Genomic DNA, 14,123 nt, shown 5'->3' on the forward strand with positions numbered 1-14,123 from the left:
CACATGAATGGCTGCTACCAAAAGATTATGCTTTTTTAATTCTTGATATTCCAGTTCAAACTGTTGGAACCTGCTGGTGGATTTGAAAGGCATCTTTTAAAAGATCACCAAATTAACATCATTTATCAGAGCCAGAAACTGTAAAAGTTGAAAAAATCATCAGATTTTCAACTTCCTGACTGGGTCTTGAACTAATCATGTGCTAACTAAGTATGAATCTAGCCAAATGTGAGCTTAAGTTTTTGATATTTCATCAAAATCACTTTATTCTACATGTCTGTTTGAAAACGTGGCAAAAATAAAGCACTGAGACTTACCAGTTTAGGTAAAAAATAAAAAAATTCTGCGCTCTCTAACGCAACTGAGAAGCCATAACTGAGTCGGCTGCAACCGACAGTTGTGTAACAAAAATTCAGGAATCATTCAGGTTGTGTTGACACGGAGCAGAGAGAAGACAAGCATGGAAACAAATCAAAAATATAACTAGATTAATATCTATAGCATGTGGAGCCACCGTTATTTTTCTAGTACCGTCAACACCTGTCAGCCCATTTTTCTCAGTTACTCTAAAATGAATAATATAAGAAATTCGATTGTATTTTTTTTTTGTTTGTTTCTTTGTGATTCATGGAATTTTAACTGTCATACTGCACTTAAGACATTTCTGAGTTCTCTCTCCTTCTAGTCGTAATTGTGCTTTTTCCATAAAGGTGCAGGACTTTATATTGCAGAAAAAACTGATCCCACAGTGAGGAAAAATGTGACAAGAGCAAAAAATACCCTGAAGTTGCTTGGGGTTCAAAGGGTTAATTAACTGCATAATAACACATCACTCACATGCTCATCACATGTTTCTCTGTAATGTTGTGGAGTCGAAGCATAAAATCAAAGGAGAACAGTCACTTCAAACAGTGATGTACTGAGATGAGTTTCATCACTCAGTGTTTCTCCTCCATGGAGACAGCAGGAGATGAGATGCTGTTACAGTATGACGAGGCACGTGGAATCAGATGTGGCTCTAGAAATATGCTTTTCAAACCCGCAGCAGTCGAGGATTTCTCAGTCTGCATGTGGGTTTCCTCAGTTTCCTCAAGAGCAGCATCACTTCCTTATACTGCTGATTGAAGACAAACCCCCTTGTGTTTATTTCTGATTAGTCACTCATTCATCAAAGACAGCTCTTCATGTTTTTTGTCTCAGCAATATCTATCATGAAGAATCATGAATTTAGATAAGACTGAAGGCCTCCTGCTGAGCGAAACAGATATCAAACTGATGCTGAGCTTAACAAATGCAATTAAAGTTCAGTATCATTTCTGTCCTACTGCTCTGAAAGCAGACTCCTGTTCACTGCACAGGTATTTAAGGCAGCACACTTGTATTAATACGTTGAGCAGCAGTGATGGAATTAAAGCTGCTGCTGAAGTACAAAGCAAGTGCAAGGACATGTTTCTGAGTGACTGTGTTCAAAAGAAAGATTAGATTCCAGAAATGAGTTCCGCCACATTATCTGAAGAATAATCGATGTGATGTGGATGAAAAAGATGAGTGTTTGTTTGCACTGCAGACATGTGCGAGCCGTCCCTCTGGTTTGAAAACAGGAATGAAGGATGTGAAAAACCCTTCAAGAGCTTCCTCCTATGCCAAATTTTCTCAGGCTGAATTTCTTCCTCTCTGTTGTTGCTCTTTTCTCCCAGCGGAGCAGCGAGTCAGCAGCTCAGGGAGGAGGAATGAAACATTGAGCTTGTACAACAGGCACACCTTGTGTCTGTGTGCTGCCCGCCTGGAATGCTGTGAGGGCAGAATCCGAGGGAGTGAGGATGGTCAGGAAGAAAGCCAAATGCTAACGCATTGTTCAGTACATGTCTTGTCTGGTGAGTTGCAACACAGTCTGTCAAGCCTGTGTCTGTCTTTGGAATTGATGAAGGCTTCTGGGATTCAAACTGGGTGCAGTTCAGGCAGCTCAAGACCAGTAGTAGTTTAAAAATGATGGTTTACTTTTGAATGTGCGTGATTTAAAGCAGCACCCAGGTTTTCTATTACACCCTCTTAAAATAATGGCCTAAGCCATTTTTTCAGGCTTTTCAGAAAACACTACAAACTGAACCACACCACACTGAACGTTGACCTAAGCCGTTATACTACAGGGGTAGAATCGCATGATCTGTTCAACTGAGGATGTAGGCGATTTTACCAGACGTGGATGGCATCATGAGGAGATGATTTAGGCCAAAAAATAATTGACTTAGGCCGTTATTGTAGGAAGGTAATGATATATATTCTGTTATTTCAAGTTTTATTCCATTCTAACTCATCAGAGCCTTTTTGCTCAACTGTCTCTGATTTGCTTGAATTTAAATCTGTATTTTAAATGGTATCTATGAAATTTTTGATGGATATATCAAACACTGTAAAAGACAATTTATTCAAACAAATTGCCCGTTGACCCTCTTTTAGCAATTCTTTTTAACATTGAAATTTGAGGCTACTTGAACTACAGTATCTTAGGAGCTATTAAAGATTAAGGCCTGAAGTTTTCACTGTTATTTCTCATCATGACATCGATTCAGAATCTGCAATATTGAACAAGTAGCTCAAATTGTCTCTGATTATGTGTGAGTTTAAATACGAAAGAAAGGTTGTGTCTCTGAGCTGGTATAATCAAAACAAATCTTTAATACAGAAGTCAGCTAGTGATATTTTCACAACCATTTGTAGTTGGATTTCACAACAATACAAAGAAAAACATGTAGAAGACTTTTAGTTTAATATAAAATAATTTGTCACAAAAATGGAAAAAAGTAGTTTCCTTTGAAATTTCTTAATTGGTTGAGCAGGTATGAAAAAGAGCACAGTACTCCTCCAAGGCTGTTCAGTCGTTGTTTGATTTACGACGGATGAAATCTTTGCAAAATTCGTGGTCCGTAGCGGTTGATTTGTTGTAGGATTGCAATCATGTCATCATCAGCAGACAGCTAAGATAGTGTTCACTTGTAGTCATAGTTACATTGACGCCGTGGCGCTGTCTCACAATGATAGAGAAATCTCTAACAAATCATAGATCCAGACTATAAGCTTCATCACTTCATCTAATCACGTGGTCCTTGTGTCATTCCTGACCTTCCCTGAAAATTTCATCCAAATCCGTTAGTCTGTTTTTGAGTAATGTTGCAAACAGACAGACAGACAAACCAACGCCGATCGTCACATTTACTCCTAAAAATATTGGTGAAGTGTCTAACCCAATTACACAAAACAGATTCTGGGGTTTCAGATACACCTATTCTGAATCAATTACACGATAAGAAGTCACAGTGAAAATGTATGTAAATAGAATATGTTGGAAAAAGTTCCTGAGATATTGTAATTCATGCAGCCTCAAATTTCAATGTGTGGAAAAAAATGTGGAATGGAGCAAAAAGTACAATATTTCTTTCTGAAAGTTAGTGAAACGAAAAAGTACCATAAAACGGAAATACACAAGCAAAGTATAAGTATCTCAAAGTATTCCTCAAGTACAGGACTTGAGTAAATGTTCTTAGTTACTTTCCATCACTGTCCGTTTCCCAGCTGAAGTCAATACAGAGAAAGTGAGCATGCAGAGGTGATCATCTACAAATCTGACCTCTGATCTTTCTGGTAGAATTTTTTTTTCCCTTTTTTGCAATAATTTTCACCTTGAAATTTTCCTTGTAGTGCAGCAGAGGTGTTTGTTCATTGTGTATTGTTTGTGGTTGCTTGTGTGGTTTTTGCAGCTGCCTGCCTTCCCCACATTGATTTACTGCTTTCATGAAATGTTTTTTGCACAGTTCTGTGTGATATCTTCATTTAAAGCTGTCACATGAATACGGTGGAGTAGAAAGTGCAATATTTCCCTCAGAAGAAAGTAGCAGAGTAAGTGTACCAAATATTGTAGTTACTTTACACTGTTTGTGTGCTGCCTTTTGCCTTTGGGTATTCAGCATTGGAAGCACAGAAATTTGTTTTAAAACCATGAGCTCATTGTCAATCAGCCACCCTCGGATTCACTCTGTGATGTGGGTTAAAATGTCCGTCACCACCGTTTTCTGCTTCAGGAATGGAACTTTGTGATGAGTAATGTCATAATTGTTTAGAGGAGAAGGAAAGAGGGCTGGAGGCTTGTTGCCAACAGATGTTTGGTCATGCTTTTCTTGGTGTGACTTCCATGGAAACAGGAGGGCTGAAAAACTAGTAACAGACAGAAGGAGAAGGAGGAGGAGGAAGGAGGGTTGTTAGCACCAGGGATGTGAGTCAGCTTCAGAGGCTGACGGCTGCTTTCCACTGAGGACCACACTGCAGCCAGAATACTCCCCGAGCCACTGGGCCTGCCCCATGCCCAAAAACAGAGGTGCTGTCGTGCCTGCCGTTCAACCACAGACACACACATATGAACGGACTGTCTTGTATTTCCATGGTGAGGACACACATACACTGACAGCATCTTTTCCCCTGCATCGGAACTTGATTGGACCTGTGATCCCAATAACTCCACCCCAAAGAAATAAATATAAGAGCAGAATCGGCTTGAGTGTCAGACTTTCAAGATGACTTATTCTATCATTTTCTGGGATTATAACATGAGATCTTTGTGGACTTTTTTCTGCTGGGCTTCACTGGATAGGCTCACTGACAGGTTATTTTTCTGCCACCACAACTCTGCTGTGAGGTGAAGAATGATTTCTGTGTACTTTTGTTTGATTGCTGTGTGTTTGCAAGGTCACATCTTTTTCGAAAACTGGGAAATTCTCCTCTCGTGTTTGCCTCGGGGTCGGTGGCACAGCCGTTTTCAGCAAAAGCAAAGCGGGCTAAGAGTGTATTCTTCACAGCAGTGGGGAGGAGCGGGGCGCCATCCACACATTCACACACTTCCACCCACCTGGGAGCTGCTCGGTATCATCGGTGTCACTGCGCTTTATTGACAGACCACTTGCACCAGCCGCTGAGGTCAGGCCGACTGCGAGAGCTCTGTCTGAGCGGGAGGAAGAGATAGGGCCGTTGCAGAGGGAGATAAAGCTCAGCAGCTGCTTTGTGTGCACACTCAGCCTGCAGACTCCTCCTCGCTGCCTCCCCTTTCTCCTGGAGCTCCCGCCCCCTTCCCCTCTCTCCCTCTCCAGCAGTAGGTACATGTCGGAGAGCGACAGCAAGGAAAACAGTTCAGGGCATGAGCCAAAGGCGCACACACCCACCAGTCGAGACTGCATAATTCAACGGATCCTCTGCTCTACGCTTGTCTGGGGTACGGCACACACTCTCACAGCAGCTCACATAGATTAACTTCCAGGAAAGGTCCTGCACTCTCACGTTTAGTCACTTCAGCGGGCTGAAGTAGAGGCACTTGCACAGCTAAGGTAAGCTACAGAGAGTTTCCTCAGATTCCTGTGAGATTTTTGTGGCATTTTGCGCCGCTTGTTTATCTTGTTCAGTCAGCTCATTTCGGTGAGGAGCAACTTTGAAAAGTTCATTTGAATGCTTGCTGTTACTGAACATCACACAGCACCTGTTAATGCTTTTTGGCAGCTTTAATGGAGGCTTCATTTATTCAGAGTCAGTCCAGAGAGTGCTTGTGCGCTCCTGTGGGCGTATGCACGCATCCCACCCACATGGGCGTGCATGTCCTTATGTGCACTTTTGGTTATGGGCGGTGAGGGGATGGATGGCAAAGTTTGGTGCGTCCACCCACCACTGGAGCAAAATTGGCTTTTCCTGCCTTTTACTGGGAAAAGGGTTTTGAGTGGAGCAGCTGCTAAGAAATAAAATAGCTGTTAAGTCACACCTGTTTGGCCACAGTTCCAGATGATAGTACTGGTGCAATATTGTTTAAAAGCTGGTTCCTAAGAGTTTGTCTTTACTTAAATGCCTTTAAAACATTCAGAAAATGCCTCTTTTCTTTTTTCCCTTTCCCTTTTCTGTTATCATATTAAAAAAAATCTGAGCTGCATCTTGATCAACAGAAGCTCCAGTCACCACACAGCTAAACAGCCCCACAGTGAATACATGTCCTTATGGGGGCATCGTGTAACATTGGCTTATATAGTGAGTCAACACTTTGGCATTAAATTCACTGCTGTTGCAAGTGGTTGTGGGTGAAATGATCGCAGCAGAACGTGCTGATCTCAAGAGTTGAAGCAATTAGAAGCTTTTGCTTTTCTTTTTGTGGTTTGCTTCCATTTCTGCAAAAAACTCTGTGGAGGGCAGAGAAGGGGGGACATGTGTTTATTTATTTTGCAGCTGTATAAATTTAAGACTCATTATAAAAGAGTTTAATTGCCTTGTGAGTTAGCAGATGGTTTTGGGAAATATGTTGAGTTAGAAGCGTAAAGTGACTTAAAAACGCCTGCAGCAACTCGGTGGTTCAGAGGACACCAAGGTAGATGTTATCACAGTGTACTGTGAAAATATCAGTGTGAATGAGGAATGTTATCAGGAGCACTGAAAGCACGAAGGAGGGTGTGAAATCTATGACTGTATTTTAGAAAATAACAGTGGTTTCCTACAAAAAACATCAGCAGAACTACGTTAAAAAGCATTCAGTGAAGTTTATAAATGTGCTTGCTGGCTCTGGGAAAAGCTTCCTGCTCTGAATGCTGCTCAGACAAGAGTGACTGTTTGGAAAGCTTGGAACATTTCTTCAGCATAATCTCCATTAAAGTTTAACTTGGGATGCAGTGCGCTGTGTTTCCAGGGAAGGCGATCCAGATGTTAACCCTTCTTTCTTCTTCGCCCACAGCCAGTGACTCACCCCGTCTGCACCTCTTGCTGAGCCAGAATCACTATGGAAACCCCAGGCCAAATGCGAACCACTCGCACCACCACCACCACCACAATCTCTCCAGCCCGCATCACCCGACTGCAGGAGAAAGAGGAGCTGGGCAACCTCAATGACCGGCTGGCGCAGTACATTGACAAGGTGCGCACCCTGGAGCTGGAGAATGCCGCGCTGCGGGTGCGCGTCACTGAGTCCGAGACCTCGATCGAGCGGAGTCAGTCGGGTATGAGGGCGGCCTATGAGACGGAGCTGGCCGACGCCCGCAAGACCCTGGACCAGGTGGCCAAGGAGCGAGCACGCCTGCAGCTGGAGCTGGGCAAGATCAGGGAGGAGCACCAGGAGCTCAAAGCCAGGTAGGAGGAGCATCGGAGGGGAGAAACATCAGTACAGTGGGTGTGACTGCATGTACCGTTTTGTATATTATATGGGTCACTGTGTGTCATTTCAGATGGTAATGATGCTCCACCCTTTTAGACCCAAAACTAAGTTCTATGAAATATTTTGCTGACTTTTGAGAATTTCATGTTTTCACACGAACCCTCAACAAAAAGTCCAAAAAAGACATTTGAAGCATTCAGTATCTCCATAAATATAACTCCCAGCCCTGATTGGTTTGATGTGGACATGTAATTGATTACTTGAATTAGGGACTTTTTTTGGGCCCCTGATCGGAGTTATTTAATATTTAGTATGGGCTGATACCTGATACCGCTTTCCTAGATCACCTACAATATTCAAGTATTGTACATCAGCTGTCATGCCTGGTTGCACCACCAGGTGAAGCCTCTTGCTGTTTTATACCGTACTATATACTTCCGTGTTGACAAGAAGAGAGCATGGTTAGACTTTACCTAGTATGGGGGCACCATGACAAAGTCCTCGCTGAGGCTTAATGACATCCGGCCAAAGCTTGGGTGTTACTTCAAACCAGGACTAAAGAAAACTGCAATATTATATTCTACCAACAAACAAAATGGTTGTTTTCGTGGCTTGTTTTGTGTACTTGCCTGACAAGGGATGTAAACAAAGACTTAACAATGATAACTATAAATTTAAATTTCCCCTGCCTTATAGTGACAGTGCTAGATTAAATGGCTCCCACAGAAGATTCTTAATGACTGGCCCTTGAAAATTGAAGAAAATGCAAGATTTTCACAAGTCCCAGAAAGTTCCTGTAAGTGCATATATATGGATGCATTCATATTTTCTACCTGCAATACAGTCTTTGGCCAACATTTCACCATCTTTTTAGACCTCTAACATTAGTAGATTTTGATGTATGGCAAGTTTGACAAGCCAAGATTCCAGTTTTTTGCTGCTTTCATTTGTCAGAACAGTAATGTGGACTCATAGGTCCACAAAAAGTGATGTGCATAGCGGTCTATATTTTATCATTACATATACAACGTTACATGCTTTTTCCATGTTGTCTTCATGTTGAAATCTAACAACATATGAGGCTTGTTTTGCCTCACCGAACATTCCCATGCATGTATTTGAAAAGAACACTGAACAGAGATGATACAGTTCAGCTCCATTTCTGGAATTGTGTCTGATTTCACACTGACTGACCCACATTAGAGGCATACATTCAGCGTTTCGGTATTATTTTGTCGTCATCAGCATCAAGTCTCCGTGAAGACTTTGGAATAAAACAGACTGTCAGTGGAACCACTGCAAGTCATCCATAAATCTGCCGCAGCATCAATGACAAAACATTCATGTGCTTTTTTCTGGCTTGTTTGTGGGGGAATTCACTGAACTTTCCTGCACATAATCCCACAGCAACTTGGCAGCGTAAATAGGTAAGCCGCAAAGGTGAGATAAAACTTAATTATGTAGTGTATGGTAGGGCCACACAATTAATTAAATATTTATCATGATTTTGGCTTCCCACAATAAAAGCAAGGTCAGAGTGCCTTTAAAATGCTTTGCTCTTGGGAAACATCCTATTCAGATGCAAAATCTGACATTAGAAAGCCTTATTGTGCTCTTTTCAAGGCCATTTTTGGTCTGACAGTTGTCTGAGCTGCTGTGTTGCAGTCACTGAATGGAGAGTAGAGGCTTTTCTCTACACAGCTGCCTAGCCAGCTTTAATCATAGTTGGCATGTGAGGCATTTCAGAGACTTTGGTCGATTTTAGCTTCTGTTGTTAAACAGATGTTGAGCAAGTGAGGTGTTTTGGCTACAGTTATTGTTTTACTTTTAAATTTTTTTTATTTATTTTTTTTAACAAAAATAACATCTTTCACATCCACCTGCAGGAATGGCCTTCTGTATGGCTGATTAAGTCTTTCTTTGATACAAAATTTTATATTAGCAGGAATGTAGCACAATGTTGAAGTGAAAGCAGTGGCCTTTTGGTTTATTTGTAAAGGTCCCTAAAAAGTCTTTTGTTCCTAAAATCATGATTAGCATTTTGGCCATAATCATGCAGCCGTAAATCATATAAACACTACTATTATTTATACATTATGTTGCTGTAGCACAGTTGTTGTTCTTGAGTTTATCTTCCTTTAAAGTCGGAGCATTCCAGGTTAAAATTTCAGACTTTTTATCACTTCTTAGCATTAGTTAAGGTGGCGTTGGATCAGAATACCAGAACATGCTGTCATGTTGCCTTTTGTGCTGCTGCTGGGCCTCCAGCTCACGCCCAGTGTTGTTCTGAACAGCTGAGGTGGTGCGACACCCTAATTATCTTCCAAGAATACGGTGCCGATTGCGGAGCCAAACCCGACATTAGCGCCTCAGATGACATTCCTGGCGGTTAGTTTATGTGAGTCGTCGGTTAGCGAGTACAGTCGTGTCACTTCAAGCCTCCGGGGCAACTGGAAACAACACACCTCGGGACGAACGGGCTCCACCTTTTACACACAGCCAGCTCTGTTGAGGTGGAATTACTGCCCCGATGGTGGAGTGTCTTTCATCGCAGCCTGTGACACAGCTCACAGTTTACAGTGCCACTTGATAACTTTGTGTAACATTTGCATTACTGACAGAAGCAGAAAGAGAGACATTTGTTAACCCTCTGAACACCAGGCAGGTCCTGGTTGTTTCTTGCTCTTTTCAGATTTTTACTAATTTTCCACTGCAATGTAAACTCCTACACTATGGGAAGAGCACAGCCAGACTGAGAGAGAACTCAGAAATGTCTTCAGTGCAGTATGACACAGAATGACAGAAATCATAGAATCACAGAAAATGGAAAAAAAACCTCTTGAATGTCTTGATTATTTTACAAAAAATCAAAATAAAAAAAATAGAATCGACGTGTTCAAAACTTTTCCAAGTAACCACAGGTGTTACTAATACTGGAGAAAAATAGATATTTAACTATTCATTTTTATTAATATGTCTTCCTATTCTGCTTTGTGTAAACTCATCCTGCAGTTCAGTTGAGAAGTTAATTGACTTCTCAGCTGCGTGGAGGAGTGTTTTTTTTTTTTGTTTTTTTTTTTTTTTTACAGACTGGTTTGTGCACATGGTTCATTTTAAGCAAATTCTGAAATTAGATTTTTAGAATGCTATCATTCTGATTAAATATTCAGATGTTTTGCTTAGATTTGGTTGTTTGTTCCAACAAAGCCAAAAGGCATGTGTGATTATTACCAGGACTGTTGGAAATTTGAATATCTGCCGATTCTTCCTGTTTTTACGGTTTCTTATGACAAAGAACAGTGTATTTTTGGCAATTTAAAGAAAAGCAAACAAAAGATGCCAGGTTTTGGTGTCCCACGGGGTTAATTTACTCCTCGACCAGTCTGTATTCTGTTTTTTTGCCTTATGGAGACTGGAGCTAAAAAAATAAAAATAAAAAATAGAGCAGAGGCTGAGAATAACTACTGCAGAAATGTACAATGGAAGAAAAATATATATAAATATTAAAACATGTGAAACTATTTTAGTAGACCCAAAAAAATATTTTAGAAACCTGTAAATGTGCAGAACATGGGCTCTTTAAAGCTAAGGTACTTTGAAGATGCTCTGACAACAAAACATTTTTTTTTTTTTTGAGAAAATTATGTTTTGAGTGAGGAATTAATACACTGAAGTCACTTGAGAAACACACGGGACAATCATGTTTTTGATGTGGATATTGCAGAATGAATGAGATGCACTAAATCAGAGTAAAGTTTTAATGTGCCATTGAAACAAAACAGACACTTTACAGAATCACTGGTTAAGATTAGAAGTTAATATTTTGCTCGGAAACCCTCATAAAAATCACCTTCGAGCAGACTTGGCAGTGAATGTGAACTGTGTGTGTGTGGGGGAAGTTTCTATATGACTTCAGGTGCTGTATGCTTCTCGCCTCTCACCTGAGGAACGTTGTGATTAGTCTCACGAGCAGGTTGGCAGCTGATTCTCTGCTGTGAATGTCTGCAGATCAGACTACTGCCGAAGGCCTCAGCCAGCGGTGGCTTCAGAGGAATGTGTTAACATCTTGGCAGAGTGCACGTTGGGTTAGAGGGGTCTGAGAAAGTGAAACTGCTAAATATAGATGGCTTGTGCTCCCATATGTGCTCATTTACAGGCTGCAGGAGGGTTATTTTTTTCCAAAGATGCCCGGTTTATTCAACAAGCGCCTTTTAAGAATCTGCATTTTTTTCAGCATTGAAACAGCAGTGCTTGTACCACATATGGTACTAAAAAGTCTAAAACCAACTCAAACATGTTTTTTTTCTTCAGAATTATCCGTCCATAGCTCAATCCTGAGTTATCTGAGAATCAGCTTCTAAGCATCACATTTTTCCTCACTATGAGCTCATATTTCCCTGCAATATAAAGTCCTGCACCTCTATGGAAACAGCACAGTGACACAGTTAGAATGACGTAAATTAAAAAAAAAAAAAAAGACAAAATATAAACTTTGTTGATTATTCCTTTTTTGAAAGTTAAAAACAAAATAGAATCAACATGTACAACAACTTGTCCAAGTGCCCACAGGTGTTACCAGTAACATAATCACAGCTGTAGAAAGATGTTTCACCATGCTGGATGCATCTTCTCCTGTGTACCATTTCTGAGCCTTCCTTCATCCAGCATGTTGCATTTCCCTCTCAGTCTTTCTTGTCGTTTCCTCTTTGCTTTGTGGAAACACAGCCTGCAGCTCAACTTAAAACTCTCAAAGCTGAGTCCGTTGCATTTTCTTTTGTGCCAACGAGAACAGATTTTTTTGTTTTTCACAGAATCTGTTGCAAGCGTTTTATTTTTTGGAGGATTTCTTAAAATGAGACGCCTAGATTAAAGACATCTTGATGAAATATCCTGATTTTAAGCTTAGATTTGGTCTATTTGACCTATGTAATTATACATCACACATGATTTATTCAAGAAAGGCTGACTCTGTGATGATTTTTTTTTTTTTAGTTTTTTACAATTTCTGGTTCTGATAAATTATGGAATTTTAACATTTCTTTTTGAAAGAAAACCTGCCTTTTAAACCCGCTTGTGGGTTTTAGGTTTCAAAGGGTTAATCTTTTCTTTAAACTGTGCAAAATACCTGTTATGGAAATGCAGCTAATGTGAGCAAAATCTCAGTGAAAGCTCCCGTCTTTGTTCATAGATGAATAAAACATTTTTAAATGCTGTATGAAATGTGCCTTTAATGTGGCTCCATTGTGTGCTTCAGCCATGTTGACTTCTTTTCTCGAGCTCGTCAGTTTGTAAATTTGCACTTGCTGCAGGTGCACGAGGATAAAACGCTGCATGTAATGTGCAAGTGTTGAGAGAAGAGTATTATTTTCACAGCATCCACCGTGTTGCTGTGCTTCTTGTAATTCTTCAGCTACTTGTCCCTCACAGCTATATTGTTTTCCACAGGAAGCAGACCTTTTGATGCATGTGTGCTGGAATAGATTCGGTCAGTCCAGTCTGGGCCGGCTTTATCTGTTCGACTTTTGCCAGCGTGTTTGGTGTTTGGTTGCCATGGAGGCGAGCCATGTGACGGGGTGGTGACTCAGAGGTTTTTCATGGTATCAGGAATGGGCTGAGTAGACTCACTGTGACGGGAAGTCGAATTTATTAATACACAGTGAGGGGCTGCTTTGACTCGCCGCTGAGCCGAGCTTCAGGCGGCGGCGGCAGACGGCGGCGCGACTAACGCTCGACAGCTCCTCCTCGCAGCGTGTCGACTTTGTGTTGATGTCCTCTGTTATCTCCTCCAAATGTGACGGAACAAACGGCAACAGGTGAAGCCTTCAGTGCAGCTCGGTTGACGGGACACATCTGTTTAGCCCAAAGGCTCGACGCTGCGTCTCTTCACACACACGTCTTTGTATGCATAACTACAAGGAACACATGCTCTCCCCCCCTGAGGCAAGACCTCAAGCTGTTGGGTCAGAATACCAACCCTTCTCCCTGCAGCACTATTTGACTTGTAAATAATTCAAAATTGTGGGGAAAAAAAATGCATAAAATCTGGCAAAAGCAGGTGTGAGAGGAATGTGGTGCTGTAAACAGAAGTCTGAGCTTGAAGCGTGGAGCCACTGCTGCAGGATGAGAGTAAAAACAGGGCAGAAAAACACTGAACTGGACTGTTTGTCTGGTGTCTCGTGCTCAGTGCAGCGTCCAGCTGTGCTACTGGCTCTGCAACTTAAGCCTGTGAGGGGGAACTGGCTCATCGGACTCACTGTTTGAATCTTTCCTAAACCAGGCGATGAGTAGATTTGTGTTGATGATTTCATCCTTCACACATGGGTTTCACTTTCTTTTAGCTGCATGCTCATATGTAAACTAAATTAACTAATGGATGTAATTATTACTCCTGTCCACACTGTCCATTAAAAGATCCCTTTGTAATACATTCTCACTCTAAGATAAGCCACAAAACTCTAACCATATTTTTATGTAATGTTAATATTAATGCTATATTTTCTGAATGTAAAGCCTTTTTTTTTAGCACAAAATTACTTTCTGAAACAAACAGAGGGAATTTCAGCCCTAAAAAGTCTGTAAATTATTAAGATATCCTCTGTGAATGTGAATGAATTAATATGTTTACTATAATAAAAACAACAAACAGGCCTAATCTGTAAATAGTGCCCACATCAAAAATCACTCCTTTTAATAAAAATAGTAGATTTAAGTAATTTGTTCTTTTACAATGTATGACCATGAAATTGTACTGTTTTTACTGTATTTAAAGTCCACTAAAAATCAGAAATTTATAGGTGTTTTTTGTTAATTTCACAGTTTTGTTTTGTTTTTTTACACTTTTGATTGCTACGGTATTCCACTGCTTTGAAAAAGTCTGGCACCCTTACTGCCAGATTTTTATTGAAATGTTTTTTTTGTTTCTTTTAACAGTGTAGATTACTTTCTTTTTAATTATACA

At 40.7% G+C, this 14,123-nt stretch overlaps 1 protein-coding gene across 3 annotated transcripts in view; it reads left to right on the plus strand.

The window, feature by feature from the left end:
* LOC111578023 (lamin A) overlaps positions 1-14,123 on the plus strand; it is a 46,279-nt gene that overhangs the window by 3,108 nt on the left and 29,048 nt on the right. Inside the window, exons 1-2 of one of the 3 annotated variants that reach the window (XM_023284599.3) lie at positions 5,021-5,369; positions 6,749-7,140. In XM_023284599.3, the coding sequence (XP_023140367.1) occupies positions 6,794-7,140 (347 nt within the window). In that variant the 5' untranslated portion in view covers positions 5,021-5,369; positions 6,749-6,793. Of the gene's footprint in view, positions 1-5,020; positions 5,370-6,748; positions 7,141-14,123 lie in introns of those variants that run through there. The other 2 variants (XM_023284598.3, XM_023284597.3) reach the window with 2 other exon arrangements.

This window comes from Amphiprion ocellaris, chromosome 9, assembly GCF_022539595.1.
Source record: "Amphiprion ocellaris isolate individual 3 ecotype Okinawa chromosome 9, ASM2253959v1, whole genome shotgun sequence".
Classification (NCBI taxonomy): domain Eukaryota; kingdom Metazoa; phylum Chordata; class Actinopteri; family Pomacentridae; genus Amphiprion; species Amphiprion ocellaris.